At 41.3% G+C, this 24183-nt stretch overlaps 1 protein-coding gene across 1 annotated transcript; it reads left to right on the top strand.

Moving 5' to 3' along the window:
• Positions 1 to 17694: 17694 nt before the first annotated feature.
• Positions 17695 to 20252, top strand: LOC310966130 (transcriptional repressor scratch 1-like; the record flags this gene model as incomplete). Its single annotated transcript, XM_083939952.1, has 2 exons — positions 17695 to 17851; positions 19441 to 20252. 2 exons carry the CDS (start codon positions 17695 to 17697, stop codon positions 20250 to 20252), a joined length of 969 nt encoding a protein of 322 aa, XP_083796078.1.
• Between the last annotated feature and the right edge of the window lie 3931 nt (positions 20253 to 24183).

Raw genomic sequence — 24183 nt, 5'->3', positions numbered from 1 at the left:
TTTCCTGCACACGCCTGTGCATGGTGGCTCTGGATGTTTCTACTCCAGACTCAGTCCACTGCTTCCACAGGTCCCCCAAGGTCTGAAATCGGTCCTTCTCCACAATCTCCCTCGGGGTCCGGTCACCTCTTATCGTTGTGCGTTTTCTGCCACACTTTTCCCTTCCCACAGACTTCCCACTGAGGTGCCTTGATACAGCACTCTGGGAACAGCCTATTCGTTCAGAAATTTATTTCTGTGTCTTACCCTCTTGCTTGAGGGTGTCAATGATGGCCTTCTGGACAGCAGTCAGGTCGGCAGTCTTACCCATGATTGCGGTTTTGAGTAATGAACCAGGCTGGGAGTTTTTAAAAGCCTCAGGAATCTTTTGCAGGTGTTAGAGTTAATTAGTTGATTCAGATGATTAGGTTAATAGCTCGTTTAGAGAACATTTCCATGATATGCTAATTTTTTGAGACAGGAATTTGGGGTTTTCATGAGCTGTATGCCAAAATCATCAGTATTAAAACAATAAAAGACCTGAAATATTTCAGTTGGTGTGCAATGAATCTAAAATATATGAAAGTTTCATTTTTATCATTATATTATGGAAAAGAATGAACTTTATCACAATATGCTAATTTTTTGAGAAGGACCTGTAAACCTACTCACTGTTTCAATCACACCCTCGACCTTGTTTTGGCTTATGGTGTGGAAATCAATGACTTAATAGTCTTTTCACAGAATCCTATTTTATCAGACCATTATTTAATAACTTTTGAATTCATATTACAGGACTACTCACCTCTGGGCAAAAGTTACTACACTAGATGTTGATCTGATAGTGCTGTAACTAAATTTAAGGAAGCGATTCCATCTGCATTTACTTTAATGCCTTATCCTATTATTCCAGATTCCTGCAACGTTTGTTTCTCTGAAATTGATCATTTTGTTGACAGTGTTGCAGGCTCACTACGAACAACACTCGACTCTGTTGCTCCGTTAAAAAAGAAGATAATGAAACAGAGGAAGTTAGCTCCGTGGTATAACTCACAAACCCGTGAACTAAAACAAATATCGCGAAAATTAGAATGTAAATGGCGCTCTACTGAATTGGAGGAATCTCGCTTAGCTCGGCATGAAAGTCTAAAGACATATAGGAAGGCCCTCCGTAATGCCAGAGCTGCCTATTACTCATCTTTAATAGAGGAGAATAAGAACAATCCTAGATTTCTTTTCCGCACTGTAGCCCGGCTGACAGAGAGCCACAGCTCTATTGAGCCATGTATTCCTATAACCCTCAGTAGTAACGACTTCATGACCTTCTTTAATGACAAAATTATAACTATTCGAGACAAAATCAACTCGCTTGGCACCAATTTTTCATCAAACCCAGAAACCTTAGAAACTGTACGACCTGATATTTTCTTGGACTGCTTTTCTACAGTCGACCTTAACAAATTAACATGTACTATTTCAGCATCAAAGCCTTCTACTTGTCTCCTAGACTCTATTCCAACTAGGTTATTTAAAGAAGTGCTACCTTTAGTTAACACTCCTGTTTTAGATATGATTAACATGTCTTTATCAGCAGGTTATGTACCACAGTCTTTTAAAGTAGCTGTAATTAAACCTCTTTCAAGCCCAGTCTTGATCCTGAGGTACTAGCCAACTATAGACCTATATGTAACCTTCCTTTTCTCTCTAAGATCCTCGAGAAATTAGGTGCCAGTCAGCTGTGCAACTTTTTACATAATAATGAGTTACTTGAGGACTTCAAGTCAGGATTTAGAGCGAATCATAGCACTGAGACAGCACTGGTAAAAATTACTAACGACCTTCTAATAGCTTCAGACAAAGGACTTGTCTCTATGCTTGTCTTACTAGATCTTAGTGCTGCCTTCGACACTATTGACCATCACATCCTGCTACAGAGACTGGAGCATCTGATCGGCATTAAAGGAACCGCACTGAGCTGGTTTAAGTCATATTTATCAGATGGATCTCAGTTTGTACATGTTAATGACAAATCCTTCATGCACACTAAAGATAGTCACGGAGTCCCACAGGGCTCTGTCCTTGGACCGATTCTATTCTCCTTATATATGCTTCCCTTAGGAAATATTATAAGGAAGCACTCCATAAATTTTCATTGTTATGCTGATGATACACAATTATATTTATCGATCAAACCAGAAGAAACCGATCAGTTAGATAAACTTCAAATGTGCATTACTTGGCCCCGAAGGCCTCCGAAACTCAATAACTAAAGATATTGTTACTCTGGACGATGTTGTGTTGTCCTCCAGCACCACAGTACGAAATCTGGGTGTTATTTTTGACCAGGATATGTCCTTCTATTCTCACATAAAATTAACAACAAGGACTGCATATTTTCACCTGCGCAATATTGCAAAAATTAGGAACATTGTGTCTCAGAAGGATGCAGAAAAACTAGTCCATGCATTTGTTACTTCTAGGCTGGACTACTGCAACTCCTGATTATCAGGCTGCTCCAATAAGTCTGTTAGGAGTCTCCAGTTGGTCCAAAATGCTGCAGCTCGTGTACTAACTAAAACAAATCGAAGAGAACATATTTCTCCTGTTTTAGCTTCTTTGCTTTGGCTACCTGTAAAATCTAGAATAGAATTTAAAATCCTTCTCCTTACCTATAAAGCTCTTATTGATCTGTCTCCGTCGTATCTTAAAGAGCTCATAGTACCGTATCACCCGACTAGATCACTGCGCTCAGAAAATGCAGGGCTACTTGTCGTTCCTAGAGTCTCCAAAAATAGAAGGGGAGGCAGAGCCTTCAGCTACCATTACCATATTCTTAAAGCTGCGTTTGTTTGATGCTGCTATAAAGCCTAGTCTGCAAGGGGAAATATTACTTTTCCTAATACTCTGAGATTCTCTCCTCTCTATGTCATTCATGTCTCATCAATGCATGTTATTAATTCAACTTCTTCCCCGGAGTTGTTTGTGCTTTGTCATCTCGCAGGTCTCTGCTGATCGTGGTGGTGCCTACTGCCATGGTCCTGTGGATCACTGCTGATGGTGGTAGTGCCTGCTGCCTTGGTCCTGTGTATCAGGTCCCTGCTGATGGTGGTGGTGCCTGCTGCCATGGTCCTGTGTGCTGGTCTCTGCTGGTGCTGGTGGTGCCTGCTGCCCTAGTCCTGTGTGTAGGTCTCTGCCGACGGTGGTAGTGCCTGCTGCCTTGGTCCTGTGTATCAGGTCCCTGCTGATGGTGGTGGTGCCTGCTGCCGTGGTCCTGTGTGCTGGTCTCTGCTGATGCTGGTGGTGCCTGCTGCCCTGGTCCTGCGCGCACGTCTCGGCTGATGGTGGTGATGCCTGTAACTGTGGTCGTGCTGTCCTGTGTGCAGGTCTCTGCCGATGGTGTTAGTGCCTGCTGCCGTGGACCTGTGTGTTGGTTTCTGCTGATTGTGGTGGTGCCTGCTGCCTTGGTCCTGTGTGCAGGTCTCTGCTGATCGTGATGGTGCCTGCTGCCGTGGTCCTGCATGACGCTTCCTGCTACTTCAATAACTATTAGTCATTTATTCTGTCACTAGTTTTATAAATTATAAAATTTGTAGCCATAAAAACACCATCAGTGGTATGTCTTGCTGTATCGTAACTGCTATTGCCCCTACTCATCATTGATCATGTTTGTCATAATTATTTTAATTTTCATGTTCTGTCACCCTGGATGTGCGTGTTCCTGCTGTTCTGCTATGCAGACTGCCATAACATGTGGGTTACTAGCTGGCTGCTTGCATCTCTGGAAGTGTGTCAGTCTCTTTGTCTTTTTTGTGTTTCTCTCTTTCTCTCTCCTTTTCTTCCTCCCCAACCGGTCAAGACAGATGGCCGTCCTCCACAGAGCTGGGTCTGTCCGACGTTCCTGCCTGTTATAGGGAAGGTTTTTGTTGCCACCGTACTCTACGGGGGAATTGTTGGGTCCAAGCCTACTCTGTAAAGTGTCCTCAGATAAATTTTGTTATGATTTGGCACTATAAATAAAATTGAATTGAATTGAATTGAATTGAATTGAGGAAGACCTGTGTTGTGAACACAGCTGGAGGGCGGAGCACTCAACATCCTGCCAGAAAGTCTGGCCGCAGCGCACCCTCACGTGCCTGACCATTGAGGTTCCGCAAACCAGCACGGGGGGAATGTGCTGCCTTGCGGCTGCTCCTAACCGGGGCGGAGCGAGGGGGTTGGCCTAGGCGAGCGGACCCCGGCTCCTAGGTTGGCGAGAGCCACGACCGGCTGTGTGGGCGGATCCCGGAGACGAGCTGGAGCGCTCACCGAGCGATGGGAAATCCTGCCGGCTTACGACGTCAAACCTGTTTTCCAGTGGTAGATCCGGAGGCGGAAAAGGGAGAGATGGGCGAGCCCCAGTGCCCCTGTTCACCACTGACCAGGGTTCCCTCGGCTTGAGTGGAGTTGAGCTCACCAGACCCGGAGCCACCGCTCCGTTCTCCCTGGTGGAGCACTGCCACTCCGCGGGGAGAAGGCAGGAGGAGGAGGAGGGTGCCGATGACTTGGGCCTGGCACCCTGTTGCTGCCATCGGACACTTCACCAGTTGTTTTTAGATCCTGCTGAGTTGATGAAATTGTCAAGAACGGTACAGGTATAACACAAAAGGTGGACCCAATGCAGACACAGACAAAAAGTAAAAGTACAAATCAAACGTTTAATAATATAAACGGATAAACGCAAAACACTACAAAGAATACAAATACAATAACTAACTAAACAAACACGGACACAACAGGAACGAGAAGATGACGGAAGATCAAGGAGACAGACGGGAAACGGGAACACGGGAAACTACGGAGAATACAGAAAACAAACACGATTAGTCAACTTACTACGGGGAGCATGAAAATCACAACGAGAAAGGGGATGCCAGTCCGGGGGGAATAGTTTTACCAATACAGGGTCTACGACGGTCCGGCACTGCATGCCTGTCAGCTTGAGGTATTTAAGGTGGTGAGGTAATCAGCATAACAGGCTGCAGCTTGGGGGAACGCCTACCGGACCTAGACAGAGACAAGGGAAAGACACATGCAGGGAAACAGACAGAGGGAGACAAACTCACACAAAAAGGAAGAGAGGAGGGTACCGACAGAACCAGATCTTGACAGAAATGCTTTTAAATTGGCACCTCGCTAGTGCGATTCGGCGTCACAACTTCGGTGTTTTACTTCTCCGGTGTGATCAGAGGCAACCACAGGCCCGATCGTTATATGCTTCGGTCCATTGGTTCAAGAAATTAATACAATAAAAGCTGGGCACAAGTGATTGCAAATATGAAATCAATAAACTAATTTAAAAACAATATTTTCCGGAGCCGAGGTGGCGGGAAACCTGGTGAATTCAAACGACGCTGCCCATGCGTATGCGTAGATGACGTAGACAGTAAAATGCAATGCAATGCAATGCAATACAATGCGATACAGACCAATACCAGCACAGACCAATGCAGACCTCTAGGTGGCGGATCTCCTGGTGGCAGGCTGTGCACGTTACATGGTGTAACGTTAGTGTAAAATAACACCACTGAGTAAAATGCAGTCAGATACAACTCTACTAGTCACTCTGACCTCAATGATAATATTATATAATAATCTCAATGACACAATGTGATGAACTCATCTCAGCTAAAACTGGACTTATAAACACCTCAAACAAGATTCAACTACAGACTCGAATTTGAATTAAATCATCTCTAAAAACAAACACATAATACATTTATATGCATATATAATTCATTGCAGGGCTCTTGTGTCAGACTACATTATTTTTTTATTTATTGTCAGTTTTGAATGCAACAGTTTTATTCAGAGTGGCAGTGATCCCTTACTCTACAAAATACAAGAAAGGGTGTTTTTTTTTTTAAAGTTTTCTACATACTACATTTTATTTTTATACTATATTGGCTTTACTTATGTGTTTCTTCACAAATTATCACATTATGAACTGCATAATCTGCTTTTTTTCTCCAGGCTTCTCTTGGCAGCCCTGCTTTTTAACCATGATGGCAGCTGAGATGTTGATGGACCAGTGATGCTGACGTCTGATGACCCTATTAAGGATAAGCTGGATCACTGAGTGTGATCTAAAAGCATGTGTTTGCTTTCTCAGCATTCACATTGGCCCTCACAGTCACTGAGAGGACTACACACACACACAAAATCATCTCGTCAAAAACTGTCCTCCACTACACCTGCCAAAAGATCCCTGGGGACAGCTGGACAGCCGGTCTCTCACACAATATTCACAGTTGAACACAATGTTTAGTGGTTAAGATTACTATCATGTGAGAAGAAGTCAGATCAAAGTCTACAATTTATATGAATCAAAGGACTGAATTAATGTTTTCTAAACATTGCAAGATGTTTGTTTTTACCTTTATCACTATTCACTTTTGCATATTTTATTAAGTTGAGAAAAAACAATGTTGCATAGATCTCATGATTGTCTATGTTTGCATTTCGATCTAAAACTGGAAGTCAATTAAAACACGTTCCAAATAATAAAATAGCCAATGTAGTGTGTGTGAGTGCTTTGTAGTTTTAAATGGATACATGTTTTTTCCTTTTTTAACCATTTGGTATATCCACATTCATATTTTAAATAGATCCAATCTTGTGTTTTGCTCTTAGTTTACATTTGTATTGCAGAATGTATGGCATGGTTTTAACTGCAGTCCCTGAATATATAAATACACTAACCGTTTGTATATTTAGGGTTGTTGGTAAATAGTCTTGTAACTTCTCTATGCAGACCTAACCATAAATGAAGTATCTGATCTTAACTGCATAATATGTTTTTATACAGTAAGACACTTTGATTTATTTTGTAGATTGTAACCCAAATGAGACATTTCATAATCTAAATTCCTCCACTTTCTGGAAAATGTCTCCTGGTGATGGATACTTGTGAAGGTAAGGGCTTTGATAGGGACACAGTATCTACAGTTAATTATATTAATAACAATAGTGGATATAGGTAGTGATGATGTTATACAGAAAATAACCCTGATTCAGTTTTAATATAGTCTCCAAATTACAATTTTATTTATGGATACCACTTTTTAAATTGTACTTTTTCGGGTATATGATACACCAGACAATGAGTTCTGGGTTTTAAAAGCTGCTAGACACTCATTAAACTTGGTCTAAAACATGTGGTAACTGAAGAAAGTAAATAGAGTAATAAATGATTTCTCTCAGTCTGTGCTCTCTCTCTCGGCCCGTGCTCTCCTGTGGTTCCTTACAGCACATAAACGTTGTGTGGAGTTATATAATGATATTTCTTCAGGCCTGGACTGTTATCCAGTATGTGAAATTTAGGGCATATTAGAAAAAGTTAACTTGAGCTACGACAACTTCTTTTTTCAAGTTTTGGGCAAAATTCACCGCCACTCAAAAGCTTCGCAATTTAGCATCACAAAGGTCTTTAGATGCAACCTACCAGATTGGAAGTCACCCAGGTTATTTCTCTTGGAGGAGTTTGTTAAAGTACAACACGTCCAACTGGTTTCACTTTGCGAAAAAAAAAAATGCTTTTAGAAACTAATGATGCATGTGCAACTTTTTGTGTGAGAGCACAATTAGCACCTCAAAAATGTTAAAAGTAATTAGGGGGCGTTATAGAGACAACGTGCCACGCCCATGCCCAATTGTGGCATCTCAAAGCTATTACTAGTTTGAATGTGGGTGAAACATTTTGTCAGTGTTTGTGCATCCTAAAGTCCTCAAACATGTGTTTGCAAAATGAAAATTGATGCGCAAAATCCAAAATGGCCGACTTGCTCTCCGGTGAAAAAAATTCCAAAACTGTACATGTGCTCTTTAAGATGAGAGCAATGATGCCTCAAATTTCATAAACATGAAAAGAACTTTATCCCAACCATGGCATGATTTTAGGGACGCTATGGAGCCTTCTGGCCACGCCCGACCCCAATGACTTTTGAACTTTTTTTGCCACTTCTGACCTGTGTGCTAATTTCTGTGAGCCTATGTGCATCCTAAGCCCCTCAAAAATGCGATGGCACAGTAGAAAAATATTAATAATAATTTCAGCAAAAGCAATAGGTTACCTCGCACTTTCACTTTCGTGCTCGGGCCCTAATAATAAGTAAGTAGCATATGGAAATGCTAAATTAAAGTACATGAACCTCAAAATTGTACTTAAGTGATAATAAGTTAGAATTGAGATATGTTGTATTAACAATCACTTTGGCGGTAAGATATAACTGCAGGCGAGTCTCTGGGACTTCATCTCCGTGTCAACTGTATGACGACAGTTGATTGGTAGCTCTCACCTCAACAATGCGGCGTGATGCCTTCACATGCTCCATATGTCTGTTGATCCTCCATTGTGAGTCAGCAGTAATGAAATGTTACTGCACAGGTCAGACACATGAGAATGAGTCTGACTTTTCAATTCAGACTTAAATGTTCTATCTATTGCACTCTTACTTGTCAAAAGTTGGGAGTTCCCAATTTCTGAGTACTTTAGAACGCAGCATAATCAGAAGTGGCAAGCTCCAGCTGGGCAGACCAACCTCTGCTGACTGAGGCAAAAGCATCACTAGCTCTGCGGTTCGTTTGAATATAGAGAAGCAATGTCTCCATAGACACTCAGATGGTATTTCTTGGCAAGGAGGCAGGTAAAAGTGCTTACATTAGTGGGTCATATGATCAATCTCCAGTGTTTTAACTTACTCTGTGATAGATTGAAACTTAAAAGACAATTATATAGATGAAAGTCTTACAGAGTACATCTTTAAGCATAATAGTTACTTAGTTACTTTCCACAACTGTGAAAATCTGCATTCAAATACCATCTTGATAATTAACGGCATTGGTTTAATTGCACTCCATTTGTTACATTGTAGATTCACTGTAGAGCAGTAATGGGAGGTGTCAGATGGTCACTGACATACACTGCCACTTCCATTCTCCTGCATGAGCCACTGTGAGTTCAGGACTGAGCAGAGCAGTATGGAGGAGCCCATCAGCTGGCAGGGCCAATGAACACACACACACACACACACACACACACACACACACACACACACACACACACACACACACACACACACACACACACACACACACACACACACACACACACACACACCACAGTGATGATTTGCATTTTATATGGTGAGCACATGATTTTAATACTCACATTAATGGACTGAAATAAAAAAATGTAATTAGACAGAAGTCATTTATACACAGAGATCCATACTCTATGGGCCACAGGTATTTTTGCTTAATGCCTTTATTTATGTTCCTCATTTGTTGTTGAATGTAATATATACATAATATTTCTATTTTTACTTCATATTTAAGTGAGCAGCCATGACGAGTAGAATCTACAATGGGTGCACAGTAACTACAGTAGCAAGTGTAGTTTAACTTTTACACACTTGCCTTGCTTTCATTCTAGTATTTAAACATATGACGCTGGTGTGGGTGTGTTTTTTCCAGTAACACTAGTTTCAATGTTAATCTCATTGGAAGTGACAGGCTGAACCAGTCTGGCCTGCTCAGCTGATGACACTGCCTACTGCTTTTAGTTTCATCAACACTTTTAACTGTTTCCTCTCTGCTGTTGAACATCATTACCGTAACAGCAAAAGTACACATCTTGTGTGTATCGACCTTTAAGTCAGAGTCAGTCAAATTGAAACTCTGCTTCGAGCAACCGGGTGTCGGTGTTGGCTCCCAGGGAGTACAGCTCCACTCCTGACTGGAGCAGTGAGCCGCCGCAGTCGGGTGAAGAGCTTTCCGCATCTCGCATGAGCTTCGACTGCTTTCACAGTGGCAGAAAACACACGCCCACCACGCTGCTGGAGGCAGAGTTTCAGTTTGACTGATTCAGACTTTTAATTTAACTTTGAACCAGAAACTCCTCAGAAATGTGAAGATTTTATGACATTATACTCATGGAAGCACTACCACTTAAAATTGTCACCTATAGTTCCACATAGCATCTAATCCAAGCCCCCACCACGGCGACTTCCAAGAAGGAAGTGCCAAAAACTGCAGTTCTCTGAGTGTCCAGTAGGAGTGGAGTAGGAGGAGTAGGAGTGCACAATAGAGCAGTTTATCATTAACCCCCATGTTAAACAGGCATTTTTCACAGCATAATCAAACCTATTTAAGGCCTGGTACAAAGAAAACATTCTAGTTTCTATGTTTAACACTGAGGGGGGCGGCCTCTTGAGTGACAGCTAGTCACTCAGTAGTATTTTGCATCTGAATTTGCTATATAAAATTTAAATTCAGAGGCTAAATATACATACTTTCAATGCATAAATATTCAGTGCTAGAAATCCAATGGCTTTTTGATTTCAAAAGCCGATGAACACTACATCTACTGTATAAACTGATCTGCAAAATTAAGATTAAGTTCTATATATACATAATTTGTTCATTAATGTTTTTAATGAACCTCCCTGCAAAGTTCACTGTCAACAGGTCATTTATTTTCCAACAACATCCACAGATGAGGGTCAAGCATGTTTTATTTTGAATGATTAGGTTATAATATGAATGGTCACGTTTACAGTTTCTTGTAAATCAGTGTACCATATCAATGTCAACCAATCCCACTCCAGGAGCGTTAATCCCCCCAACCTCAACATTCTCGGAAGAATCAGAGGCAGAGTTGGGCTGGCCATCATGAATGTAGAAGGGGGAAAAGTGATGTCCAAATAAAGCTTCATAAAGCTATATGAAGTATATTCGGAGCCCACCAGCTGGCACTCACTGTTCAACAAAGGGTCGAAAGCCTTGAGCCTTTTTTCTTTAAACCAAGAGCTCGATCTAGTGGCTCCCTAAAATAAAGTGAAAGTGGTCATTTGGCATGTCGTTGAAAAAGCAATGTGGAAACATTAGCCTAAATGATTCCTGGTGTCCTTTATCAGACAAGAGATCCCATTTGAGGCCCCGCAGCAGGTAATTCTCCTTTTGACAGTACAATTGTACTGGCCGGCACTGAAGGACTATTTGGCAAAGAGCCATTTAGTGTAAGTGCTCTCAAGGCCAGCGAATGACACTTGTAGAGACAATGTCAACCCTACTGACACCATCAGTTGATTGTGTATTGAACAGAAATAGAGGAGCGATGTAGGCCTCAGGCCAGAAATATGCAGCATTGTTGGCAGGGTGAAGTCCAAGTGTCCAGGGGAAATGCATGCAGACAGGCTCTGTGGAGGTCTCCGTCAATGACAGGTGCCAAGGAAGCCGGGGCAGGGACTGTGAGGAATTCCACTGGCTCATTCATTAAAGTGTGCAGTATGATCGTTCTTTACTACACAGTACACAAAAATGCTCTCAACATGACATTGTCCTTGCACAGACTGAGCTCCTGTAAATGGGAACAGGATAAAACACGACAAAAGATCAGTTGGTTGACCCAAAATACAATAAAAAAAACATTTTCTCACTTTACTCTTGTGGTATCTAGCCATGCCGATAAATGTTTCGAGAAATCTGTCTCTGCAGCCCTGTCGTCAGTGACGCTTAATTATGTTTCGAGGGAAACATATTTTATCCCAGTTGATGCTTGTTTTCACAAAAAGGTTTCTAGTCCACGTACAAAATCCACATAGGGAGCAGGTCTGAGTGGATGGATAAGTGTAACAAACACAGGACTATCACCCAGGAGACCACTGTTTGTGAAACTTAAAAATCACAAGTCATACATACTTAACTTAAAGGTTGAATATGTAGAATCTCTATTAAAAGCTATATTTAAAAAAAAAAATACACCCACGGGCCATTTAAAGGGGTACAGAATTAACTTTCATGTTCGGTAACTGTCAGTCAAACTCCTCTGTAATACATGTTTTTATGGGGTGATTTGCTGAAGGGGATGGGTTCAGACTCCGGTCTCCTGTAGGCTACTGGCTAGAGGCTCTGACCAACCTGGCAACCCGACTGCTGGAATTATTCTTTGTTGTTGTGACGACGATATTGAGACACTACGTAGATGGCAGTGTTCTCATTCTCATCTCATTCTACATATTAAACCTTTAAGTTACATAACAAACACTTATTTTAACCCAAACAATGACCTTTTCCTAAACATAACCATGCTGTTTTGTTTCAATTCACAACGTGTCACTGGTATGATATGGGACCAAATACATTACCTCTGAAGCATGATTGAGAATGCAGTTCTGTTGTATGGAAACGTAATGTTTTAGGCGACAGAGTTAGTCTCTGGAATTTTTGAGAGTGAGATCAGTCGATCAATATCATTCTAATATGGGTAGGATACGGAGCTGGAGCCAGGATGTGGTTAACCTAGTTTAGCATAAAGACTGGAAGTAGGTAGAAATAGCCAGTACAGACCAACCACTGCTATCTGGCTTTTCAGTCTGACCTAACACCCTTTCAAAATATGATTTCGGGGTCCAAACGCTCCGTTGAAATAAAACAGACAACAACGGCCAAACGTGAACAATTACGATCACCTCTTTTGTCAGTTAGACATCTTTTTCATCGATAAGAAAGAGGTCAAATGAAAATTATGTTGTTTTTTAGATCTCCGATCTGTTCAAACAACAGGGAACACGGCACTGCGGCATTGGAGAGATATGAGGCTTGGACCGGCTTGGACCTGAAATCATACTTTGAAACGTGTTACGTAGCTTCTTAACAGTCGGATTGAAGCTAAAACAGTCACAATGTGTGCTGCTTGTGATTTTTGACCCTACACACACCCACTTTGTAATATTACTGTAATACTATTCACCACCACTGTGCTACCTCATTCACAGATAGTGACTTAACAGATTCTTCTTTGACATTATTACTTTAATGGTATTGATATAGGCATGTTTATTTTCATGTATATAACAGAACCAGGATAGCTTATTCGCCCTTTTCTCAGTCTTTATGCTAAGCTAGGCTAACTATGCCTTGACTGCAGATGCATAACGTACAGACAAAAGAGCATTCTTCATTTGCTCACTTCATTCTTGGAGCATAAGCAAACAGTATTCAGTAAAATGTTGAACTATGGTTAATTTTATAAAAACATGCAGTAGATAATAATGCACCTGTTGTTTTAATATCTATCTCATATTCATATGCCATTAGACATGTCATCATCCTCTCTATCCACCATATTTCTCCTCCATCGCTGTTTTTTTTACATATAGGACGGCATCTGCAGCTCTCACCCCAGCTGCTCCCACGAGACTCTGACACCCACCGGAACAGAGGCCAGTGACTTGTGTGGTTGATGACTCCCAGAATTGATAGGAGAGAGATGGACAAATTCCTTTTATCAGGATTGAGGTCTGACTAGATTAAAATGCTGTTGTACAAGCGCCCCCCCCCCCTCCCCCTCATTTGGCCTCAGAATTCCACTCTCCCAGTCAATCACGTCACCTGAGCTTTGGCAGTCTTCTCGTTGACCTTTCATCCCACCTCCATACTCAAGGTGACATGGTGCAGACATGGCCAATTGTGGATAAAAAGACTTTACTTCACTTCCAAATTGACTTGAGGTGTTTTGTTATTTGCTACTGCAGAGAAGTGTGCGAGACAAATCTCAGTAGAGCATTCCTTACACCATTTACACAAAGCTGGTTCTTAAAAAAAAGTATGAAATTGTTGGACGGGAAATCAGAAGTCACTATCCACGGCTTACCACAATCAACCCTTGAAAAAACAGGCAGAGTAAAGAGGGGAAATTCTCCTTTTTCTCACTCACTGAGTGCTGATTAAAAGAAAAGAGACAATCACTCATTCACTGGTGTGCAGCTGCCTCATTGTCAGATGGCGGAGTGTGAGATTTCTGTGGAGGTGCCGAAAAGATGCCTCAGTGAAAAGGACTTGCGTTTGTTTTTCAGATGGCTCTCTAATGACTGGATGTGATTAACACAAATTATCTCACTTATCACAGCTCAACAGGCTAGATAGACAGTCTCTGGCAGCATTCTCTGCAACACTACTTGACATGCATTTAATCAGACACAGCAATCACAAACACAAGGACACCAATGACCAGATTTCTCTGTTTTTCCATTTTGAGACTTTAAACAGATTTGTAATGTAGTGTAAATGTAAATTTTATGCCAATTTTTTTATGTTGTTTTCACCGTAAGCTGTGATGATATTATACTGATCCTCTGGGAAATCGCTTGGCTCTGCTCAATTTGCTCATGGATGACATCACTGCCCAAATTCCCCTTTGTATGCAGGATTATAACATGTACAAAACACTGATAGAGGATAAAACATATTTACCCCACTGACAGATGTTTCATTTGTTTTAAGAAAATACAATTCTAAGACTTCATAAACAACAAAACTGGAACAATTCCAGGCACAGTTAATTGTAAAAGATGAGGCTGGAGTTATTTTGTATTTTTCATATGAACAAATCTCAAGAAAAGACAAAAAACAACATTAACTGGTAAGGTAGTGAATGAAAATCCCCCTCCTCGAACGACATTTGTGTGTGAGATTATATTCCATTTTTATGACCCAGTCATACTGAACTGTACCTTGCAGAGCCATTTGTTGACGAGCTGTCCAGGCTGCGTTTTAAGCTGGTGCCATCTCTCCAGCCAAACACATTCTGACTTTTTGACCCTGCAGGCACCCGGAGATCAGACTTTAGCAGCCGATGGACCGGAAGTCACTGTGGGGGCCTTTTTTTTTATCTAGATGAGGGTTATATGGAGGGGTCTTCAGAAAGTCAAACATGCCAGGGACAGGGGACACACAGAGGATGTATTAAACATGCAGGATGATGTAGGGTTAACTAACCAAAGGAACACTATTTTAATTTTAATTTTCACATGCCCCAATGTATCTTCATTGGAAAGTTTCGATGTGTATGTCTTACATATCTGTAACAATATACATCATATATGTATCATGCATCAACTATCCACTGTATCATATCAATTCAAATAGGCCTACACTATACTTTATGTAAAGTGTCTTGAGGTAACTTTTGAAATTATTTGGCACTATAAATAAAATTTAGTCTGAAGAGATTTTTACACTTCATCAATAAATGAGACACGTTACAATCAAACAATTTATGTTAAAAAAATGAAAAATGGAAAGTAATGTGTGCAGTGATGAAAAAAGCCCTTTTACTTCTTTCATTCATTTCATTCATACTTTCAAATATATCTTTATATAGGTTATGGCATTAAAATAATTAAAAATGTTTTTTTTAAAGACCAGGATCAGGCCGATTGCTTGGCTCCAGATTTTTGCTGCTCGCACCTATGTCGGGACGCGTGCCAGATCAGAGTCAATGCGTTTACATGCAGTTTAAGAACCTAATTATAATCATAACCATACCCCGGGTAAAATCGGTTCCCTGATTATTCACGCATGTAAACAGCGTTCTCGGGTTACTATCAGGTTTCTTGTCTGTGCATGCACCGGGGTTATAACTCCCCCTCCTCACTCTGCGGCAGTTGTTTCTGAACTGGAAATAGAATAAACCAGGAAGCAGCAGCGCAAAAAACAACGTGCAAAAAACATCAACAATAGAGTGTTACCCATAAACCGAGGTAGGACTTCACCACGGCAACTAACATCACTACCAAGAAGAGCTGTTTCTGTCATAATTCTGTCCAAAAGTCGACCGTTTGTGATTTTGATAACGGTAAACCGGAAAAAAAGCCGTGTTCAGTCCAGCTGTATGTTGGCGGAGAGCCACCTACTGTACCGGAAGAAGAGTCATTTTCCCATTCAACCCCCATTCATATATACATGGGGAACTTCAATAATCTGATTATTTCCTTAACCGGGGAAGGACCATTTTCAGGTTACTACTGTGCATGTAAACACACTGACTGTGTGTTCATATGTGCTCATTCGGAGCAGGCAGATTGCAGACAGTGAGTCCTTCCTTTATAGTTAGATGCTGCTGCTACAGCACCACCAGATTTATCAAATCCACTCAACCCCTTCTCATAACAACTTGTCACATACTGTCATTTTGTCAGGATTCTCTGGCGCCACTTATCAATGCTCCAAGTAGCTCTGTGCATCAAAAAGCATAACGTTCCTGGTCACTCACATAAACAATATGGTTAAGTTTAGCCAACAAAACCACTTGGTTAGGGTTAGGAAGCAATTGTGGCTGGGGTTAAAAAAGCCCAGCCTGTTGTTTGTAGTGTAACTACAGCTATACACAGGACATGAATGGGTCAAAAACCGTGGTCTCCTGGGCGAAAGTCTGGTGTTTATTTGACCCACCACCCCAACATTACATGGAGTTTTCTGCTTTTCATCGTGGAGCACTTGCTCTCAGCGTCTAATATCTCTGCAGACAGGTTTACAGCTAAAAGCCTGGCACATTTAGCATTGATGCACAAGATACCCTGTAGCATATCTGTATGGAAAAATCTAAAATCTAAAAAAGTAAAAAAAAAAAAATGTGGCTTGTCCAGAGATATTATGTCCCAAATTTGGTGATAATTGTTCAAAATATGTAGGAGTAGCAAAAAAAATTTGATTTGGACACCATCCAAAATGGCGTAAAAACCAATCTAGATGCTTCTTATATAGATAGATTCGTTTCGACCCACAGCCTCAAGGAAAAAATAATTTTGTTTCTGAAATTAATTTACAGATCAAAATATAATGTTTGTTGTTGCAGCACCAACATTTGGTCAAATTGTACCAAATGTGACAAATAGCACGTCATTGGGTCCCCAGGAACACACCTTTCAAGTGTAAGGTAGATGGAATTAACAGTTTTTCCAGATATATGAAATACACACAGAGTCACAGAAAGGCCTTAGATGCTCTGTCGGTCTTAAAGAGGATTTGATTTGAAAAAATGGCATAATTTAGGATCCATAAAAAGATATGTCATGATTTGGCAGATTTCCCTCTCTGAACTCTATTTTGGATAGAAAATGAATGAAATAACATAAAAAAAAAAAAAACATTTTCAATTGGAGCCGGTTATGTGAAAGGATTTGAACAAATTAAATATTAATAAACAAGACCAGATGATGATGATGATGATAACATATCAGAGGTGGTGGCGATATTAGGAGTAAGGGTGTGTGTGTTTGGGGGCAGCATGAATTGTGTTAGCTACTTCATTGAAAGACAATGGAGGACAAGATGTTGTGTGTAGTCACCCACGTGCTTCTGCACCACTATTGTCTGCTATCCTTCCCTGGGAGGGGGGAGACTGCGCGCGCGCGTGCAGTAAGAAGCACAGACGGCTTGTGGTAATTTGATGTGTGTCCCTGGGGATATTTGATGGATTAATGCTAAGCAGCTCCCTCTTCCAAAGCACCACCTGATCTTTTGGGCTTGTGCCCCACATATAAAAGGCTGCAGTAATGCTGAGCTCAGCTAGACCAGCCATATCACCCCCCCCCCCCTCTCTCTCTCTCTGCCTCTGTTTCCCCTTCGACACTTTCTGTCATCCTCTCCATCCTCCTTGTCCTCTGCTTTCTGTCTGTGTCTGCTGTTTTCACTACATTTTCTCTTTCTCTTTTGCTCTAAACCTGCTCCAGCACTGATTGTTTTTCAACTATTTTTTTCAATCCTCTGCTGTTTGGCCTGTTCAAGAAGGCCGACTGGAAGCTCAGTGCATATCTGCTCTTTTCTCTTTTTTTGATCATCAGCCTTTTCACATTTTTCTATGAGGCTCTAGCATCAGTCTTTTATCAGGGAAAGAAAATGCCACGATCCTTTTTGGTGAAGCAGCCAAAGGTTCACGATTTCTCGTCTTCCAACTACTACCATCAGCACCAGCCGCACTGGGACAAGTCCTACACTGTGACACATGCCATCACAGAATCGGCCACCAACTTGGCGGTGCATTTGAGTGAAAATGGTGAGTTTCTATCTGAGTTGTGTTTACTTTCTGTGTATTTCTGCTGAAGCAGCTATTCATTTTTTTCATATGGAGATGATCCATATGGTCTTTCCCACAAAAAAAAGCAAAATAGAGAATATAAAACAGAGATTCATGCATGGGTGTTTATGTTGTGTCTTTGCTACCTAACTGCTATTGGAAATAATAATAAAAAACCCACAGGCATTGCTCACCCCCTTCTGTATGCCTAGGCACTTTTGTTTTCTAACTGTGTGGATTCTAAATAGTATTCAGGTCATGCTGGCTCAATCTGCTTAATACTCAAACCAGATCACAGGGCAGCCTTTGGATTTAATACTATTGTGTACATGAATGATGAGACATACGTGTACACAAACATTAGGCACAAAATCTGATGCAAGCCTTTGTCAGGACTAACTAGAAAGAAGGAAAAAATACTCAGGAGAAAGCAGATAGCCACATGGGACTGTGTTGTCCTTAGATGGTGCAGTTGCCCTTGAGTCTCTCCTCTCACCCCCCCCCCCCCCAATTCATCTCTCCATCTTATCCTGCAGGATGTTAGATAGCAACAGGGAGTAGGATTGCAGCAACACAATCCATATGTGGAGCAACGAGAAGTGATTGAACAGGTTTTTTAGAAGATGGGTATTGACTGGAAAATAGAGAGTGCTGTAGAAACATCCAAAGAAATGCGTGGAGCTTTGAGCTGACACCCCCCCCCCCCCACCACCACCACCACCACCACCACCAGCATCACTGATCTTGTGTTTGAGTTGAATCATTTGTCCTCCAGACTTAGGATGCCAGCTGTCTGCTTCCCTTTGTACTCCAGTGTGTGTGTGTTGGTGTGGGTATTGGGGGGAGTGGGCTCAATATACCATTGACTGCTGTCTAGATCAGACCCCTCCCGTCCCACCCACACACACACACACACACACACACACACACACACACACACACACACACACACACACACACACACACACACACACACACACACACACACACACACAGCTCAGCCCTCCCTTCCCTCTTTGCCAAATCACCGTCCCCCACCTGCCACTCAATCTCCCTCTTTCCATACTCATGAACACTCTCAAAAACAGCACAGATGGGGAATGATCTGATTAAAATGATTCAGTGATTGAGGGGATTTCACTGCTGAAACGCTCTGTTTTGACCCCCCCACCACACACATATGACACACACAGATTTAAACACTCCAACACTGCTGCGAGGTGGTGACAGGTGTATCGATCAGAAGCCAATGTCAGCACATTGTGTTTGACTTATATTCAGGCATGTGTCTTTTACATCTTTTTCCTATGATAGCACTTGTTGGAACCAGTGGAGTTATTGATTGGGGCAGAACTGTGCACCCAAGACTGATTAATATTTAATTCCCAAAGCTTGCTGAACCTGCACTTACAAAAACATTTAATCAATATGAAACCTATACAGGAAGCTATTTGTAAGAGGGCACTTTTCATCAGAGGTGATTGGAATCATGATGATCAAAATATTACGCATGTTCCAATAAAAAATATCTTCTATATCTTTATTTTTTGTCTTTTTCCTTTACCCAGGCTACATCCACGATTACATCATCCCGTCAGTGTTGCAGAGCACAAAGGAGCCAGGTCATAAGCAGACCGGGCTCCCCACAGTGCCCCTGTACTCCCCTGGTGGCAGCGGCGGGGAAGACTTCTCTGATCACGACATGGAGCATCCGGACAGTCCCGTCTCCAGTGGCACAGTCGAGTCAGACAGTAGCAGCCCTGAGTTTGAGGCATGTGGCATCAATGCCTTCCTCATCTCCGACGGACGCTCCTGCCGAAGGCCTGACCAGATGTGTCCCCGCAAGGGGGGCAGCCAAGCAGACAGCATGGAGGGTGTTGGCTCAGCAGACTGCAGCCCCAACGAAGGCAAATCCAAAGGGCGCCACATGTGTGGAGAGTGCGGCAAGTCTTACGCCACGTCTTCCAATCTGAGTAGACACAAGCAGACTCACCGCAGCCTGGACAGCCAGCAGGCACGGAAATGTGTCACCTGCCACAAGGTCTATGTGTCAATGCCGGCGCTGGCCATGCACATGCTGACCCATGATCTGAAGCACGAATGCACAGTGTGTGGCAAATCCTTCAGCCGACCCTGGCTCCTGCAGGGCCACATGAGGTCCCACACTGGGGAGAAACCGTTTGCCTGTGCCCACTGCGGCAAAGCCTTCGCAGACCGCTCCAACCTGCGCGCCCACATGCAGACGCACTCAGCCTTTAAGCACTACTCCTGCAAACGCTGCCACAAAAGCTTTGCACTTAAGTCCTACCTGAACAAGCACTACGAGTCGGCCTGCTTCAAAGGACACCAACCAGAGGACGACTGCAGCTCCGAGGACTGATTGGGAAATACCTTTTTAATTTCTATGTATACACTTTTTATTAGTCAGAAGTCAGAAAAAAGCTTGCCACTTCTCAGTCACATGCATGCATCATAATCCTGCCTTTTAATATAAGCAATAACCTCACTTGAAATTATTCAGGAATTATGTATGAAATTCATAAAAATCTCAGTATTGATTACAAATGTAAAATATTTTATAATGTTTTTTACCTCAAACATATCTTAATTGTTAAAGAGATGCATTTGTGTATTTATTTATTTAACTATTTATTTGCCAATTTTGAAGTTTATTTATTTATTATTGGTTGATTGGTTGTATTTATGAGTTTAACATGGATTAACTAGAAGCCATGTATTGGATTTGTTGAAAACAAAAGCCAAAATATATTCTGACACTCTATATTTCTCTGTCTGATCAATTTGGTGATGACAATAAAACTGATGAAAATGAATAATTACTAAAACTCCCTCCCTCATGCCTGATTACATAAGATGCACACATATTGAAACACATTCATCTGAAATATTCAAGAAGTTTAGTCAGCCTTACTTTTGTCTCCATTGTGAGTCCAGGTTTTATTAAAAATCTAAACCTTCGTGGGAAAAAATGTATTGTAATTATGAATTTGATTTCAAAGGTTAGTCTATAGGCGCAACAGACCATTTGATATGATTTACCTTGGTACTCAAGTTGTCAGGCACGGCTGTAAACTAACTTTTTGGCTCACCTGCCAAGGGGACAGGAGGATGAAAGAATATATCGGTCAAGTACATTTTTTAGTGGCCAAATAATAAATTGCCTCTTTTTGTTGCATACACATTTGTTTTAGTACTTTTCATTGAGATAACAGTATTATATAGCAATACATGCTTAGAAAAGAGGCCTTTGGTTAGTTCTCCAAGTGCAAGTGAACCTAGAAGAATTGATGCTGTTTTGAAGGCAAAGGGTGGTCACACCAAATTGATTTGATTCATATTTCTCTTCTGTGCAGGCACTCCCGTTTTAATAATTGATACAAATAAACTATGGATGCTTACATTTTTGAAAGCATTCTTAGGTTACAGCATTTTTTTTTTGCAACTACAGTATTATATAACGGTATTACAAAATTCAAAGGAATACTCTACCTCAATGTAAAGGACCAATGTAAGGGTTCATCTTGTAGGTTAGTAAATATGACGTTATTCATTCTGAACTATATTACTGAGCAACCTGCAATCAGAAGTAAAACAGTTTCAGGAGAACGTTGCTGTCTGTGATCGATTAACTAGTGGACAATCTCCCCTCACCATTCCTGTACCTGTTCAGGTGACACACAATGAATCTGTGTCCTCTCCTTGTCATGTACAAGATGCTATAAATGTACTAGCATGTAGTCAACACATCCAGCGGGATCGATCTAGCATCTACCCAGACATAGACCTCAGCCACATTGTTTTGGAATTGAGAACATTGGTTACGTACTGTAACCCCAGATTCTATGAATATAGAAAACACATCTCCTCCCATCTCTCTCCATATTGCTCTGTTAGCTAGTAAGACCCTAAGAGTTGACTTACAAAAGTTTTCTACAAAAGTTTTCTATGACTGCTGTAGCGAATCACAACTTGAAGCACATAGAGACGGAATCACTGCGTTCAAACTGAGATATGACGAGACAATTATGAAGAGATGGAGAAGAATAAGGCAAAAAAAAAAAACAACCTACAAACCTACAATCAGCGTCGAGCAGAGATATTTAGAGGAGCTGGCCAACAGATGGCGTTGACCCATACGAGCTGGCTGACATGTTCCCTAAAGAGTTTCCCAAACTATTTAACGTGACATTAAAGTCGTATCATGATCTGGGAAGAAAACGTAATGATGGAGGTTTATAAGCAGTCACACCAGGTTTGTGAATAGTCAGTTTACGAGCTAATGGTTGTTATAATACTAACGTTAATTTAGCCGTTTACTGGGTGTCTGCACCCATCCTCGCGGTGAGCCCAGCGCAAAAAGCTTTTCATGTGAAGGCCCCTTTAAGGAAAACACTTTACCGAACTTATGTAAGTAACAATTGATTATGTTAAAAGTCAGATTTTGACAGAATTTAAATGTATATATTTGCAATTTGCAAAAGCATGGCTCTGTTTCCTAATGTTATATTTTGTTTGCTACTTTTCCTGTCGCCAACCGTCATTTTGAATTTGCTCTTACCTCAAACAGCTCATTAACTTCAACCAAACACTGTTTATACCTGTTCAGTTTGTCTGAGAATAAGAGAGAACTTCACGTATTATACTAATACGCGCGCGCTCTGTGGATCACTTTACAGCTCAGTATCCCATACAAACGCTGTGTGCCCCACAATCATCTACATTAATTAAATAAAAAATGAACAGAAGAGGAGCTACACAGAAACACTTGATACAAATCAACACCAAATCTGCGATAATGCAAAAAAATCAGAAAATAAAATGTGGACTTTTAAACATCAGATCTCTGTCATCTAAAGCTGTATTAATAAATGATTTGATATCAGATAACCATATTGATTTACTCTGTCTGACTGAAACCTGGCTGTGTCCTGAAGAATATGTTAGCCTAAATTAATCCACTCCTCCCAGTCATATTAATACTCATATTCCTTGAGGCAGTGGTCGAGGAGGAGGCGTTGCAGCTATTTATGACTCAGGCCTATTAATAAACCCTAAACTAAATTATAATTCATTTGAAAGTCTTGTTCTTTATCTTTCATATTCAACCTGGAAAACTGTGCAGCCAATTATACTTATATTGTACCGTGCTCCTAGTCCGTACTCTGAATTTCTATCTGAATTCTCAGAGTTTCTGTCAAATTTAGTCCTTAAATCTGATAAAGTAATCATTGTAGGAGATTTTAATATTCATGTGGATGTTGATAATAATAGCATTAGTATTGCGTTTATCTCTCTACTAGATTCGATTGCTCTTAGTCAGAGAATTTACATAAACCTACTTATTGTTTTAATCACACCCTCGACCTTGTTTTGGCTTATGGTGTGGAAATCAATGACTTAATAGTCTTTTCACAGAATCCTATTTTATCAGACCATTATTTAATAACTTTTGAATTCATATTACAGGGCTACTCACCTCTGGGCAAAAGTTTCTACGCTAGATGCTTATCTGATAGTGCTGTAACTAAATTTAAGGAAGCGATTCCATCTGCATTTACTTTAATGCCTTATCCTAATATTCCAGATTCCTGCACTTACATTTGTCCACTGAAATTGATCATTTTGTTGACAGTGTTGCAGGCTCACTACGAACAACACTCGACTCTGTTGCTCCTTTAAAAAAGAAGATAATGAAACAGAGGAAGTTAGCTCCGTGGTATAACTCACAAACCCGTGAACTAAAACAAAAATCGCGAAAATTAGAAAGTTAATGGCGCTCTACTAAATTGGAGGAATCTCACTTAGCTTGGCATGAAAGTCTAAAGACATATAGGAAGGCCCTCCGTAATGCCAGAGCAGCCTATTACTCATCTTTAATAGAGGAGAATAAGGGCGCGCTCACACTATCCTCCCGGACCGAGACCCGGACTTTAGGGTACTTGTCCCCCCTCCCTCTCCCCCCCGCGCCCCAGCCCCGTTTGTACTCACACTACCTGGGCCTCGGCCAATACTTCTTGCTGTCCATACGCCTTCAAGCCGTAACACGTCACACGCATTGATCGCATGTGTGCGGCTTTGTTTATAAATCTTTCCATAGACCTCGGAGTTTTTGTGCTTCTTGTCGACTGTTTTTGAATATTTTCATCCGACCAAATCTGCAGTAAACACTCCACCTCCGCATCACACCAACATGAACCTTTCACCGCCATTGTTGTTGTTGTTAAATGTCCGCGCATGGTCCGTCCTTCTATTTACATGTCCGAACAGGCGGACATAACGCTACTGCCGTA

Source organism: Echiichthys vipera (genome assembly GCF_963691815.1).
Source record: "Echiichthys vipera genome assembly, chromosome: X".
Lineage (NCBI taxonomy): Eukaryota > Metazoa > Chordata > Actinopteri > Perciformes > Trachinidae > Echiichthys > Echiichthys vipera.
Note: the sequence above shows the minus strand (reverse complement) of the source record. Positions and strands in the feature narration are given on the sequence as shown.